Source organism: Pogona vitticeps, chromosome 6 (genome assembly GCF_051106095.1).
Source record: "Pogona vitticeps strain Pit_001003342236 chromosome 6, PviZW2.1, whole genome shotgun sequence".
NCBI classification, from domain to species: domain Eukaryota; kingdom Metazoa; phylum Chordata; class Lepidosauria; order Squamata; family Agamidae; genus Pogona; species Pogona vitticeps.
The window spans coordinates 5341926-5357407 of record NC_135788.1 but is presented as its reverse complement, the minus strand read 5'-3'; the positions used below and the strand labels follow the sequence as shown (position 1 = coordinate 5357407).

Genomic DNA, 15482 nt, shown 5'->3' with positions numbered 1-15482 from the left:
TACTTATAGCGACCCTGGCTGGGCTTTCAAGGTGAGTGGGATATTTAAGGAGCGGTTCCACGACCCCAGTGAGCTTCCAAGGCTAAGCAGGGATGTGAGTTGAGGTCTCCTGAGTCCTAGGGTGTTCCTGGATCCACACCACCATACTGGGTGTCCTTGGCCAAAGTAGGATAGCCTCAGTTTGTTTAAGACTTCTATCACAGAATCCTAGAATAATTTGAGTTGGAAAGGGGGGGGTCTTATACGGCCATCGAGTCCAACCCCCGGCTCAGTGCAGGAATCCAACTCAAAGGAGATCCGACACAGGGTGGTCCAGGCAGGTCCTCTTGAAGATCTCCAGCGTGGGAGCACTCGATGCCTCTAAGTCATGGGATCCCGTGTCATACTGCTCTGTTAAGTTTTCCCCCTGATGTTCAGCCAAAATCTGGCTTCCTGTGGCTTGAGCCCACGAAGACGTGTCCTGCACTCTGGGAAGCCTGAGAATAGATTCCTCTAATGAAATTTCAGGCTTAATTTGATCTAGAACCCTCTTTTTTGGTCTTTTTTGCAGTCTGCAGTAATCTGTGGAGCTCTCCTCCAACACCATGTTCTGAATAAATTGATTTTGGGGGGGGGGTCGGTGGGTGGCCCTGTCAGCTTTCTTCACTGTCCACCCCATCTGCTCTACTGGGGCGGGGGGGGGTTACATCCTGGTCCCCCCTTGCCTGTGTTCTGTGCAACCTACAGGGGACCCTAATGAGTTTTTTCTAATGGCAGTTGAGCTACTGATGGAGCCTTTCCACCACTTCCACTCCGCCCCCCCCCAGGCCGTTTCTGAAGCCAGGGGTGGGTGGGATTCGAACCCAGTTCTCCAGGCTCCTAATCCCTCCCTCGATCTCCACCCCCACTTCGAATCCTTTGGGGCCCTCCCCATTCCTGGAGGACACGGAGGCTGGTAGTCCGGGCAAAGTTTGGAATGCAAAACACGTGTCTACACTCGAAGGTGCCCCAACCAGGCTCAGTCACAAAAGGGACCCCTTCTGGAAGATGGAGGGGGGCGGGGCTGCCTCTCTGCCAGGGGCAAGATGGCGTCGGCCCAGCCGCGGTGGGCGGGGCGAGGGGGTGGGGGTGGCGGTTTCCCCGGCCGGCGTGCCTGCCGCGCGTGCGCGAGGGCGAGGGGGCGTGGCCAGGGCGTCGCTCGAGCGCCCCGTCCCGTCCCGTCGTGTGAGGGGAACTCAGAGGCGAGGATGCGTCGTGTGAAGGTGGTCCTCGGGCACCTGGCCCCCGGGGCCGGGCAGGTCAGGGCCAGTCCCTGCCGGGGCTCCTCGGGGGCCTCCCGGGCGGCGGCGGCGGCGGTGGCCAGCCCGGAGGACGTGGTGGTGGTCCACGGGCGACGGACCCCTATCGCCAAAGGCAAGCGAGGCGGCTTCAAGGTGAGGGGAAGACGCGGGGCGGCCGAGGAGGGGGGAACCTGGCCTTCAGCGGGCGGGAGGGAGGGTTCAAGGATTCCCACCCCCCGACTACAATGCCCAGAATCCCCTAGCCGGCCAAGACCTCTCCTTGCGATTGAAGAGACGTGGCTTTTTGGGGGGTGGAGGGGACGACTACAACTCCCAGTATCCCTCAGCCTGCAAAGGGAGGGAGGGTGTCACTGAGCAAGGTAGAAGCTGTGGGGAATGTGGCTTTTGGACTCCAGCTCCCAGCATCCCCCGACCGTGCGAAAGCTAACCCTGACCAGCAGGCAAGGTCTTGCACGGAGCTTACAAGTTGGACTACAACTCCCAGAATCCCCAAGTCAGCCAGCCAGAAATTGTAGTCTGATGATGATGATGATGATGATGCCATTTCCAGCCTCTGCCCCATCTCCTCCATCCCTATTGCCAGGGTTAAAGGACACCCCCCCCCGAGACACCCCTATTGGCCACCTTCGAGAAATACTAAATATTGCACTCATATTTTCATAATTGCCTTGTATTTCTTTAAACTGTGCAGTTTTACCTACTGGTGGGAGGAGGTCTGTGAGTCTTCAGGCAACGGAGTCCTCGCCACATCATTTATTTGTATTTTTATTACCCGCACAGTCAGTGACCTTTGATCCTGTGCCTAGTTGCCCTCAGCAGGTGGGTGAAGGGCCAATACAGTATTATAAGGGACGAGCTGCATCATTAATAATACTGTTGTCTTTACTAAGAGAGCGAAAAAGTCCTGCAAAGCCTTAAAGACTAACAAACTTGGTTTGGCACAAACTTTCACGGGCTGTATCCCACTTCTGACAGAATGGGCTACAATCCACAAAAGCTAATGACAAATATTAGTTGTGTTTCAGCGCCACAAAGCAAAATAGCAGAAGCCGTCCCAGAGGGGTTTGTGTCTAAATAAACCAACAAAACACCAAGAGGGAGACAGGAATTAAATCAGGTCCTCTCCTTCAGTGGTTTCTCTTCTGGGGAACGTAAAATTATTTGGTGTCTAAAGCTTTGCCTCGTCTTTTGCAAAAATAGAGTATAATACTAAAAGAATGCCATGTCGCTATGCCGTATTGCATAAAAATGGTAGACTTATTGGAGGGCCAAAGGGGGGGGGATGTCTAACTTCTTTAACAACCATTTGATATTTCCGATAAGGAGCCAAAGACCTGTCGTGAAGGTAAGGGATAGGAAAGGAAAGAGGAAAGTGACTGCTTGGCTTGAAGAAATGAAGATACTTGTTCCTCGTCAAGGAAGATCTGAAAAGACATGAGGGCACATTTGGAACTGGAGAGAGTGGGCTTGGGTGGTCAAATGAAGAGTGCTCAGAACCCAGAACGGTTTTAACCTCCGTTTCTGCTGTGCCGTTCCAGGAGACTACCCCCGATGAGCTGCTTGTTGCAGTCATGACAGCTGTCCTGAAAGACCTGCAGCTAGACCCTGAGAAGCTGGGGGACATCTGTGTGGGTGAGTAAATGACCCTGGATGGCGCAGGGCTGGGTCCCTTTTCCCTCTGCTTCTCCACCTTTCACTCTGCTGAAATCACAAATGTAATAATGGGCTAGTCGGATTTGGGTCTCTTCTCCTGGCAGGGGGAATGGGCGGTGATTTCATTTTTGCATACTTGCTGCTGCAGTTTGTATCTATGGAGGCACATCTGAACTGCGTACGTATAACCAAAGTGGGTTCCTCTCTTTGCACTTAGGAAATGTACTTCAACCTGGGGCCGGAGCATTGACAGCGAGAGTTGCACAGTTTCTAAGGTGAACTTTGCTACCTAACATTCTGGAGAGAGGTTGGCACCAGTTCCTTGGCACGGAGTTAAGAAATGCATCAAGAGAGAGGCCAAGCCTTCCAGTTTGTGCTGAAGTTGGACTCGGAGGAGCTGTGCCATTGTGCCTGCTTTCTGTGAACTTTGTCATACTTTATGGGGCGGGTCAGAGATGTGGCAATAACTGCGTTGTGAGTTTTCTGTGGGCAAGAGGATGACAAGCATGGTAGGGGAGGCGAAAGAAAGATGAAGCTTGATAGGCAGTCATACAGGCAAAGTTGATTTTAACTTAAATAAGTTTGGGTTGCAGAGGCATTGAGAGACAGTGTATGTGAAAGCATTTAATACTGCCCCATTTCTCCTACTGTGTTTCCCTAATACTGCCCCGTTTCTCCTACTGTGTTTCCCTGAAAATAAGACAGAGTTTTATATTAATTTTTGCTCCAATAATGCATTAGGGCTTATTTTCAGGGGATGTTTTATTTTTTTAATGTACAACAATCTATATCTATTCAATATAGTCATGCCATCTTCTGGTTGCTGCACAATGGTGAAGGATGGGCTTTTACGTAACTAGGGCTTATTTTTGGGGTAGGGCTTGTATTACGAGCATCCTATTTTCAGGGAAAACAGGCTATGTGGCTAGTTACTGGGCCTATCCTAGAAGGAATGCGCCGGGCAAATGGATGATGATTGTTATTGTTGTTACTATTATTATTTTCATGCTATCAAGTTGATTCTGACTCATGGCGACTCTTTCCAAGATTTCTTAGGTATAAAATATGCAGACGTGATTTATCATTCTTTTTGTCCTGGGGAATGTTCTGGGATTTCCAGCTTACCCATGGCCATGCAGACTACAAGGCCCAGTGGAAAACGGACCTCCCAGCCTCTGGTTCTAACTCACTGAGCTATCCACCCCACAACTGGAGTCATCCTTTGGGGGGGGAAAGGGAGAGGTGCCTGTTTATCTACAGACAGTGGGCTGCTCCAATAGGAAAGTAGCAAATTGTACCTCTGCTGGTGCTTTACAGCTTGATGTCAGGATGTCCGTTGTCTGGTCTCTACATCAAGTGGTGTTCAGAAGAGTTGCCATAGGTCTTGGGGAATGTTTATACATATATTCACATTGTCACAGCTATGGCCCTGGCAAATCTCTGGACAGTCCTGAACCAGGTGGACGGGCTTTCTGCCTCATTCTGTAGCTCTAACATTCAAGCTACAGTTTGTGTGTGACAACCCAATTTGTTGTCTGTTTAAAATCTGTGACCAAACAGGCTTAAGGGTTGATGATTTTTGCTCAGAGAAATCTTTATGATACAAGGTGAAACAATCTCAACATAAGGCCTCTCTAAGAGTAATTAGTCCATCCGAGTGTGAAGGGGCTGCTCTGAAGTTTGAGTTTCAATTCCATTCCTGTACTAAATCATTTTTTTCTTTGGGTTTTGTTTTAGTGGCATTCCAGAGACTGTGCCATTGCAGTGTGTTAACAGGCAGTGTTCGTCTGGCTTGCAAGCTGTGATCAATATTGCTGGTAAGAAAGGGGTGGTCACAAAGACATAAAACTCTACACTCAAATTCAGCACTTGAGGAATTCAAGTATAGTCAAAGAATCATAGAATAATGGAGTTAGAACGGGCCTATAAGGCCATTGAGTCCAACCCCCTGCTCAAGGCAGGAATCCAAATCAAAGCAGATCTGACAGTTTTCTCTTGAACGCCTCCAGCATTGGAGCACTCGCCACCTTTCCCCAAGGTAACTGGTTCCACTGTCACGCTGCTCTAACAGTTAAGAAGTTTTTTTTCTGATATTCGACCTAAATCTGGCTTCCTGTAACTTGAGCCCATGGTTGTGTGTCCTGCACTCTGGGATGATTGAGAACAGATCCTTCACCTCCTCTGTAGGACTACCTTTCAAGTACTGGAAAAGTGCTGAGAGCAGACAAAGAAGGCTAGTATTAGAATAGGTGTAAATAAATTTACCTGGAGGCTAGGAAGCAAGACCTAGGTACATAGTCAGGGTTCAGGGGTGGTTCCAGCCTGTCACTTTGACCTTTGGCAGGCATGGTTTGCACATTTTCAGCTTTAAATATCTAATTGTGCCACATTGGTTGCTTTAGATAATGATTTGTTTTATTTTCAGGCGGCATCAGGAACGGATCTTATGACATTGGATTGGCCTGTGGGTAAGACCATTTTTAAATGACTGTGCTCTGCTCTTATGGCAGTGTTTTGTCTGTTAATTGATTTTGTGCATGGCCTTCGTGTGTCGATCATAAAGATTTTCCGTGTTCTAAACCAGCTAATACTGAGAAGTAACTTCTCAATGCTGGCGTTTTGTGAGTGTAACGTAGGTTTAAGAAACTCTTTAACATATTTGTCCTGGCAATGATGCAGTGAAGTGTGCTCATATGCAGTCAAGACTTGTGATGAGTGTTGATGCAACTTGGAAGAGCTCCTCTTCAGTTGAATTTATCATCTGCTCAGGAGATCTAGAACGCTTCATTCACCTCCTAGAACAATCCTCCCATTTTACAGAAAGTTTGTGAAACAGTCTGAAAAAGGCTGATGGGTGCCGCTGGGATCCTCCACTTACAGATAGATGGAAGTTCCATTGAAAAACCATAGAGCAGTCAGTGAGGCAAATATCTTAGACCTGACAAGAACCATTACTAGAATTATCTCCCTGCATTTTCTGGCATGTAATAGAAAAGACTGACGCTTCTCGCCTCACGAGTGCTTGTGGGAGTTGATGATCACAGCACATAAACAAGCATGCATCTTTTTTCTCCCTACTCCAGAGAGAACTCTTGGAGCAAAGAGGGAGGTGGCGTGGGGATCCTTCTGTGGCTTTGCAGCTACCAGGTGTGAAACAAACGAAGTTTCTCAATTATAATATCCAGGCATTTTGGTATGGATGATTTTGCATCTCTTTGTGGCTGCAAAATCAATACTGATGTGATCAACAAGGATTCAGTCAGGTGGCTGTAAGCATGCTGTGGAGGGACTCTGGGATTTGTGTCCAAAAGAAGTAACTTTTCCAAGCTTCCAGAGAGGCTGGATGTGCAGAACTTTACCTAGAACCTTGCTTTTTATATACCCCACTCTTTCAAAATCAGTGTTGAAGCTTAGGGCATATTCAGCTCATATGCCAGAATTTGTCTCACAAGGTGAGGGTATTCTGCCTGTATTTTCAGGCCTACTTCACAAGATCTTTTTATAATGAGTTGCTTACATGCCTTTGATCTTCAAGTGCAGTTTCATAGAGAGCCACTTCACATCCTCAAATGCACGTAAAATCCCTAGCAGTGGCCAAACAATTTTTTCCCTCGCAGTGTGGGAGAAACGTCTCAGCGCAGTTTTACGTCTTTTGGAAACGTATCTGTGTTCTTCTCCAGGCTTTGCATGTTGCTGTCAGCACTGCAATCACTTACGCTTGCCATGACTTGCAAATTTTGTGCTGGAGTAATGTAGGACAAAGGTTGAAAACTCTGTGGTTCTTGACTGGAACACTTGTTGAGTTGCCGTTACACAGCGCAAGACAAGTACTGTACTGCTGCTTGCAGGGACCTGGGGCCTCCCTCTTGCTTTGGGGAAAAAAACCTCATCCTGTTTCTTGTTTTTCAGCATTGCAGTATGCAGAGCAATAATGTGGTTAACGTTATGCTAACCTGTCTGGCAGGCCTGCTCCCTCATGTTTCCTGTTCTCAGGGCTTATACTACAGTCTATAACTATTCATAATTCTGGACTGCTATATCAGTAGATACACAGTTCTTCTAAGTAAAGTGGTGGCCATTCCTGAATTCCTAATCCTTTGTGCTCTTCCTCATCATCATCTTTACGCAGTTTACAATAAGGAAAATTAACTCATAGACCCACCCACAAACCAAACATTAAACCTACAAACAAAAAACCCTAACTGAAACCTAAATGATGGTGGGACCAAGTGACTCACATGTAGACAGACTCAGTGGATGATGTCCTTAAAAGTTTCTTTGAAGGATGATGTCTTTAAGATCCTCTTAAAGGTTGGAAGGGATGAGGCCTGGCACATCTCTCTAACAGGAGCCCATTCTGTAAGGATGGGGGCCACAACCAAGGAGACTCAGTTTCTGGTGGAGATCCTTTGCCTCCCTTGGCTTGGTGACCCATAAGAGCAAGGCCTATGAGGTTTGGGTGGTGCAGGCTTAAGTTCTTTGGGAAGGACACTCAGACAAGTAACAGGGTCCCAAACGGTTAAGGGCTTTTTAGGCTAGAATCAGAACCTTGAAGGTGGCTCAGAAAGGCACAGGGAGCCAATGCGGGTGGGCCAGTGCCAGGGTGATATGATCAGACCCCTTCGGGTCTGTTCTTGTGGCCTGGAGGTGTGTCAGGCTCCTTCCCTCCCAATCTTTAGAAAGCATATAAAAACGTTGCTTTTCAGAGATGCACTCCAGGACACCTTCCCTTTATGACTCTGGTTACTTGCGTTCGTATGTTGATTATGCTTTTGGGTTTGCGATGGCCATCTTGGGTTCTTTTTTGGGCTTGCTTTTATACTATTGTGGGTGTGTGGGTTTTTTATGTTTATGTCTTATGTTGGAAACCACCCAGAATAGGGACATGCCACTCGGTGGGGGTGGTACAGAAAATAAGTAATTAAAAAAGGATGCATTTTTCAAAGCCTTTGATTTAAATTAGTGACTTACTAGTAGCTTTGGGCAAGACGTTTAGCAAGCAACCCTTGCCTGTCAAGATTTCCATACTTATCTGGTATAGTTTCCTGGTGAAGCTATTGGACTGATGGCTGTTACAAAACGCAGGCACAGCCTTTCACTCAATGAATGTTTTTAGGTAGAATTTCAGAAAACACCCCCCGTGATCTGTCTCCCGGAAAGTGCACAGCAGTCCCTGGATGTTTTAAGAAACACACCAAAAGAGCTAATCTTTACCACCATGTCATATTACTTTTGGATGCTCTGTTGTTTTCTTATGGTTCCTTGGTGGTGGGGGTGGGGGTACTCATCATTTCACTGAGATGCTTCAGAGGCAATGCAAGTATGGCTGCATTGTGAAGTTTCATATTCAGAGTTCTGAACTGACAGCTCAGAAGAGCCATAAAATCTGCCGGAAGGTGGTGTAGTTGTACTAGACTGCTTTTCCTGGATCCTTCTAGGAGATCAAATGAGTTTGTGTTGTTCTTGATGGCAACGGCCTTTGAGCACTTCAGAGCCCCTTTAGGTAGAGAGAGAACTGATCGATTGATCCTGCACGTATCTGCTCGGAAGTGACTCCCAACTGAGTTCAGTGGACATTATCACTTCCCACTTGGTGGAGACAGGAGTACCAGCTCAGGTGATTTTGCTCGTTAGCCCAGTCTGTGAAGTTGGGTGTTCATGTAACGAGTTGATGTTTTTGTTGTGTGGTACCTTGCTTCTTTAAATACCGGTTTGTATAAAATGATCAATTAGGCACTTAATCGCCTCCTTTCAGGAATCTGTGCAATTGTTCTTCTGTATGAGTGTCTTTGATGAAAAGCATTATCTGCCTTTCTGTTCTCCCGCCAGAGTCGAGAGCATGTCTCTACGCAGTGCTGATAACCCTGGGGATGTCAGCTCTCGCATGATGGACAATGCTAAAGCCAGAGATTGTTTGATCCCAATGGGGTGAGTCTTTTTCTTTCTTTCTCCTCTGCATTTTCAAAGGGCTTTCTTGACACAGCCTTTCATCTAAAAAAAGTGCCTGTATTTGTTCCTTGTGTAAGTTCCTGATAAAGGTAGGGACTAATGCCAGAATGGATCATGAAACAGTCACTGAAACATTGCCAGTGTAAGATTGGCTGTTATGTTAGTTAGCCTCAGGATTGTGGCCTCATTCTGCTCTGTGCAGAACAAAAAAGTTAACATTGCATAAATGTAATGCCTATCTGTTTCAGGGGAAGCAGGTGTGACTGCATCATTTCCAGCTTGCTTTTGAATTTCAAAGCTGAAAGCTGTGGTTCCTGGGCTGAACATTGCTTCATAGGCATAGCTTCGGCCATGCATGTATTTTTGAATTAATCCCCGAGGCCAGCCTTGACGATGTGGAAATCAGTTGGTTTGGAGTTCAGTTACAGTTATGGAGAGGCTTAGAAGCTTCTGAACCACGGGGGTGAGATCATTGCAGGACTGCTTGTCTTTTTCAGAATAACCTCTGAGAATGTGGCTGAAAGATTTGGTGTCTCCCGTCAAAAACAAGACGCGTTTGCTTTTACTTCTCAACAAAAGTAAGTCTTTGCTTGTCATTCAGTTGGCAACTCTTGCTGCCGCCGCCTGTCCTGCTCAGATTGTTGTGATCTGTATGAAGCTGCCTTCTGCTCTGCATTTCTCCATGTTTTAAGACATGTGTCTTTTCCAGTATCACCTGCTGGGGATTAAACTTGTGTCCTTCGGCACCTGAATGCCGTGCGTTTCATTTCCAGAGAGATGGTGGCCTTGGTTGTACAGGTTGATCTGTGGCTTTTTACATCAGCATCTGTTCATATAAATCCTTTAGTTCTGCCGAGGAAGACAAATAAATGTTGAACATTTTGCCTCAGTAGTTTGAGATGAACAGATGTTATAATGCTGGTTGTGGCTGTGATGCAGAAAGTGTAAGGTGGTTGGCCAGCCTTTCCCTTGAAATATAAAAACATGCAGAGTCTTGGAATTTGCCAGTGGGTAGATTACAAAGATGCATTCTGCCAGATGGAATAGTTCTGTACAATCAACAACCTCCATAGTCTTTTCATTTCAGATGATTTAATAAACTACAAGCAGAGTGATCATATTCACAGTAACTATGAGTACCATTATTTGAGATGAAGTGAAGAGCATTTGTTCCCCTTGTGATTTTTCAGAGCTGCTCAAGCCCAGCAGATGGGATGGTTTAAAAATGAGATTGTGCCTGTGATGACCAAGATCACCGATGACCAGGGCAACGAGAAGACCATCACTGTGCTTCAGGACGAAGGGATCAGGCCGAGCACCACCCTGGAAGGGTTGGCTAAGCTAAAGCCCGCCTTCAAGGAGAACGGAACGACCACCGCGGGTGGGCAGCCGCAGAAACTCTTGGGAGGTGGAGCAGGGGAGCACGGGCTGAGTTGGGGATGTTGGTACTTTGTGGCAAGGAAACCAGTGTGCCTGAAAGCGTAGAAATCAGTGAAACGTGTGCCACCTTAAGCCCTCTGATTAGATCGGTTAAGTAGACAAGGGGACCTTGTTTCCTGTGGCAGCAAAGGATTAACAGTTAAGCAGGAAAAGTGGTTTTTTTAAATGACGTTAGCCATGAGTTTGCAAAGTAAGCAAAACCTGCTTAACTTCCATCTGGGGGAGCCCCAATGGTTACTGACTTGGAAAGAGATTCTTGCAAGCTCCTCCTATCACAGGTGTGGAATTCTTTAGACAGGCAGCAGGCACCCCCTCGCTCCTATCAACGTGGGCCTGCAGGTGGCCTAGAACGAACCGCCCTGGGTTCTTTTTAAGGAGAAAGGTGAAAACATTTTGAATAATAAAATTAACCTGACCCTTGTTTCGCTCTTCTGTGTGGCTGCCTCGCAGCTTACCCATTGGCACTGTGCTCTCCTATTTCTGACATTCTTGAAACTACATTTGCCAAACCAGTGCTGACGTTTGCCTAAATGTTGAGTGCCGTGTCAATTTTTTTTCTGTAGGCAATTCCAGTCAAGTGAGTGACGGTGCGGCGGCTGTTCTCCTGGCCAAACGCTCCAAAGCGTCGCAGCTGGGCCTGCCTGTCCTTGGGGTGCTGCGATCGTACGCTGTAGTCGGTGTCCCACCTGATGTCATGGGCATCGGGCCAGCCTATGCCATTCCGGCGGCAGTGGAAAAAGCTGGTAAGAACTGACCTTAAGAGGAAACACTCTGAAGCGCTGGTGCACCTGAATCATCTTCAGTGAAAAAATGCAAGAGATTCCAGGGTCTCAGCACTTTTAGGAGCTAGAGACCAAGGAGCTACTGCTCCTCTTGTGTGAAAAAAGGTTGCATAACCACCATCACCCCCAGGAGAACCATGGCTGGGCCAGTCAGAGTTTATACGTTACCCTGGGTTCAATGGATTAAGCCTCTGGCTCAGTATAAAGTCACTTCCTATAGTCCTGATGGGTAGCGTCATGAGCTGGGATAGGCCCACAGGCCAGAGTTTCTCCATGCCTGTCTTAAAAGGGAAAGCTGACAACAACTTTCTGTCCTGCAGGTTTGACTCTGAATGATATTGACATATTTGAAATCAACGAAGCCTTTGCTAGTCAGGTGAGAGTTGCCTCATTTTGCTGACCTTTGATTCTTGGTTACCTTGGAGGGAGGGAACAGTGTTCCTCTGTTCTATTGCTGTTAACAGAAGTACTAGTGGATTTTAGACACTAAGCCTAATATTTGCGCTGTGTTTGAAACATAAAATGTAAAATAAGACCTAAGAAAAGAGGCAGGATAGATTGCAGGTATCAGTAGCCCCTGGATAAGTAGTGTGAGCTAGTTGGACTGAAGATCTTTTCCTTCCCATGGGATTTTGAGTGGGAAGAGGGCCCTGAAATTCTCATTTAATGCTTTTCCTTTGTCGGCACCAGCAGTTCTGCAAAGGAAGATAGCATTCTACTTCTCTGCAGTAGTTCTTGGCATACAATAATAAGATGAACCAACAACTCCCCACTCTCAAGCTCCTGCTGAGGCAGTGCAATTTGCAATGTCTTAGTAACAGCAAGGCCACGAAACATGGAAGTCCTTTGCTTGCCTTTCTGTATGGCTTGAATTACAGAAGCACTGGGCATTTGGGATATCCATGCGGATTTCTTATGCTACATTAGTCAAGTTCATTCCAAAATGCATCCATTCTTCTGTGTTAAATACGGGGTGGGGTGGAGAATGAATAAGAATAAGAGACTTAAGCAACTGCGTTCACCCGTTTTAAATTGTGAGATCTCTTTAATAAAAATATCTGGATCGGGGAAGAAGCCACTTGATCCAAGATGAGATCCCTGGCCAAGCAAACCTCTGAAGACGATCTTGATTGTGGTGTCTCTCTCCAGGCTGTCTACTGTGTGGAGAAGCTTGGCATCCCGCTGGAGAAGGTCAATCCTCTTGGGGGCGCCATTGCTTTGGGTCACCCGCTGGGATGCACCGGGGCTCGCCAAGTTGTCACTCTCCTCAATGAGCTAAAGCGCAGAGGAAACAGGTGAGTGTGGCTTGCTTTAACTGCCGTTTTGAGGCATGCGACAAGAGCCTGCCCACGCACTTGTGTCATTTGATGCTACCCTAGATGGGAGAGGTTGCACAGCTGGTTTCTCAACTGGAGAAACTTGTTTGTTTGGCTGTTGCAAAAGTTGCTCTCTTTTAGGTTCAACCTGGTAAATAGTTTGGGAGCAACTGAAGAAATTTTTTCAATCATGTTTTCTGTTTGTCTTTATTTTTATTTTTTTATTTTTTTTGCTTTGATTTGTGGATCTCTGAAGCCCACTTTAGGTTTTGCTACAGTTTTTACCTCCTCCTGCTTCTGTGGCCTAAAAGTGCAATACTGCCTTGAACTGAAAGCCATCTTTCTTGAAATTCTGAATGCTCAGGCACTCTTTCCCCTTTACCTGCCATTCCCATAATTTTCAAGGCAGTCTGAAAATTCCCATCATGCTAGGCATCTTCTTTCTATCAGCTGCCCTTCTGGGCATGCCCCTGAATCAGCCTTCCTGGGTGAGCTCTTTCAGCTCAGGGGATCCTTGACATGAAATCTGATTTTTACAATGCCCTGTTCTCTTGTGTCCTGCGATGTGGGAAGCCTGGCCTAAACAGCCCCATGTCAGCCGAGACTGAATTCCACTGCTTTCCAGGGAAAGAAGTGCAGGAAGAAGAATTTTAACTGGCTGAAGAACCTTGGAAGCTACTGGAGATGGGATATTTGCATTAGATGTGGGAAAGGAATAGGCTTATGGCCAGCACAGGTGCCTCGGCCCTTTGGACCCCCCCCACCCCCTCAGAACCAGCCCAGGCTTTGTGTGTTGGGTGCATCCATCGTTGGTAACATTGCGCCGATCGCAGAAGGAGCTGGGCCAGTAACTTCCCTGCCTCCCTGGAGTGCTGAACACACTCAGCCGCTGAGCAGGGGAACTTGCCATCCTGCCTCTTTGCCAGGGTGGTCAGCAGTGCAGGGAGTCCGGGAAGCGCTGGCTGGGCTCCTTCCACAATTGGCATGATGTTACTGATGAGGGACACCACGTGCCATGCAAAGCCCCGTGAGTGGACTGGGCAGATTCTGGAGGGAGGGAACAGAACCCCCCCCCGGGGAAATGAATAGGAAACTCCCACATCTAGCAATGACTTAAAATACAGCAGAACTGGAAGGTTCCGAGCTGCTCCATCCAGGGCCTGAATAGCCATCATGACATCCTGTGTCTAATCAGAGAGGAACTGGAAGGCTCCACAGGAGGAGGCAGGGAACCAAAGCTACGGGTCCCTCACATTGTATGGGTTGTGCTGACGATTTTGATGTCACATATACTTTTCTGTGGTACAACATTCGGCATCATGTTGCAGGGTATAAATTGGAAAACGCAGGTATCCCATGCGGGTGTGAGCTGATATTTAGCACTGGATGATTCCTCTCAAAATTTACAGGCTGCAATTTTTTTTAAAAGCCTGTTAACAATGTGCCCTCTTCTTTCAGGGGATATGGCGTGGTCTCCATGTGCATCGGGACGGGTATGGGAGCGGCTGCAGTGTTTGAATATCCAGGGAAGTGAGGTCACTTCCAGCCTGCTTGGAAGACCGCCCCGTGCCTTAATGCCTGGAATTCTCCAACCGACACACGGCTCCCTGAATCTGTCTAAGGAAAAGATGTTCTGTGCCCAGCCCAGCCTGCCGGTGGGAGGCACCCCCCAGAGCCTGATGTCCGTCTTGCCACCCTTACGACACATCTCCAGCCTTCAGCTACAGGCCCAGCTTCTCTACTTGAGTTGCTGGCACAGCTCATGGCGACTCCCAGTCGTGGGCTGCCAGCAATGACATGCTTGTTGCCACAAAGAAGGGGTTGAAGGAACTCCAGAGATCCGTAACACATCTTCTGAGTCATGGATCTGATAGCTACTGCTGTACCTGAAGAGAACTCTTGGGGTGTCTGAGCTTAAGGTGACTAGCCATGCTTGGGAGTGGGACACAGCAAAGAGTACAGGCTATTTCTTTTATCTAGACTAACGTTGCCCAGTTCAGAACAGTTACAGACAAATGTGGAAGCCCTAAAGGGGGTGGAGGGCACTGCGTTTGCTTTCCTTACAGGGGTAACCCCTACAGGCAGCAGGGATAAAGTCTCAGTTGATGTGATTGTATTCAAGGGGCTAAATCATCATTTGGTGCAAGAAAACTGTCATTTGACAAACGTGTTAGTGGGTAGTAGCAAAAAGCCAGAGTATTCCCAGCACATCTTTATGCTAATGTTCCGAGTGGGACGGTCTCTTCAAAATATGCAGGTTCTCCCTGCCTGTCTTGTCTTTTAACGGGTAACGGCTTGTTAATATGTTTAAAAGGCAGCCTTCAGCCCACTTAATGTGATGCTTAAAAACACTAATGTGGCAGATTAAGAAATGCAAATTAACGTACAAACAGAAGAGGTTAAATGATGAAAGGAAGCAAAAGTGGACTGTTCTACCATCCTTTAATAGGATAAGTTGTTTTAAGAATTTGGGAGGGAAAGTAAGCTGTGAATTTAGCCTTCACCATGATCACTAGACCAGATAAGTTACAAATGGATGGCTGGAGATAAAGAATTGATCATTAGTTGATTAACGCATTTTAAATTCTCTATCTACTTCTGCCAGTGGATTAAACTAGAACAGTAATACCTCAATGTGGTTGATGGTATAACACACATAGAAGGAAAGGTTCTCTAATAACAAACACTGATGTTCTGTTACTGATTCTGATTAATGGTGTGTCACTGATTCTTACTTTCTTGCCTGATCTGGTGTATAAGCGTATGGCTACCTTTGCATCTCCACCAAGTAAAATGGGGACCTTTGAGATTCTTAAAGTGTCCCATGTAAATTTGTATCTCCTTCCTATTCTGGTGAAGGATCATATCACTGTTTTCCTCTTGGCTTCTAGCCTGGACTTGTGGTCCGTCCTCAAAGACTCCTCCTATGGATTTGCCGCATAGGGAACCTTGGTCCACGTACATATTAGCACTGCCACTGTTCTTGACACCAAGCCGTCAGTGTTTGTTGGCCTATATAAGCACAGCAGAACCAGGCTCCGTGTCTTTTGAGTGCTGGTTTT

At 47.0% G+C, this 15482-nt stretch overlaps 2 protein-coding genes across 5 annotated transcripts in view; one reads left to right on the top strand and one right to left on the bottom strand.

Moving 5' to 3' along the window:
* Positions 1-1163: 1163 nt before the first annotated feature.
* ACAA1 (acetyl-CoA acyltransferase 1) lies at positions 1164-15237 on the top strand. Its single transcript, XM_020806330.3, has 12 exons — positions 1164-1412; positions 2819-2912; positions 3151-3208; positions 4671-4750; positions 5359-5401; positions 8763-8861; positions 9380-9460; positions 10073-10263; positions 10886-11065; positions 11425-11480; positions 12254-12399; positions 13879-15237. The coding sequence occupies exons 1-12, from the start codon at positions 1227-1229 to the stop codon at positions 13952-13954; spliced, it is 1290 nt and encodes a 429-aa protein (XP_020661989.3). The 5' UTR covers positions 1164-1226; the 3' UTR covers positions 13955-15237.
* Positions 12126-15482, bottom strand: part of DLEC1 (DLEC1 cilia and flagella associated protein) — a 43262-nt gene continuing 39905 nt past the window's right edge. For all 4 annotated transcript variants that reach the window (XM_073002830.2, XM_073002831.2, XM_078378308.1 and 1 more), the window contains one exon: positions 12126-12379. The gene's annotated coding sequence lies outside the window, so the exon portion shown is untranslated. The remainder of the gene's footprint in view (positions 12380-15482) is intronic.

What these genes read in the sequence shown, in the direction of transcription:
- ACAA1 (XM_020806330.3), top strand. Translation starts at nt 1,227, where the DNA reads ATGCGTCGTGTGAAGGTGGTCCTCGGGCACCTGGCCCCCGGGGCCGGG. An exon ending in GACATTGGATTGGCCTGTGG is followed by an intron (nt 5,402 to 8,762) that starts GTAAGACCATTT and finishes TTCTCCCGCCAG; the next exon opens with AGTCGAGAGCATGTCTCTAC. An exon ending in ACGAAGCCTTTGCTAGTCAG is followed by an intron (nt 11,481 to 12,253) that starts GTGAGAGTTGCC and finishes GTCTCTCTCCAG; the next exon opens with GCTGTCTACTGTGTGGAGAA.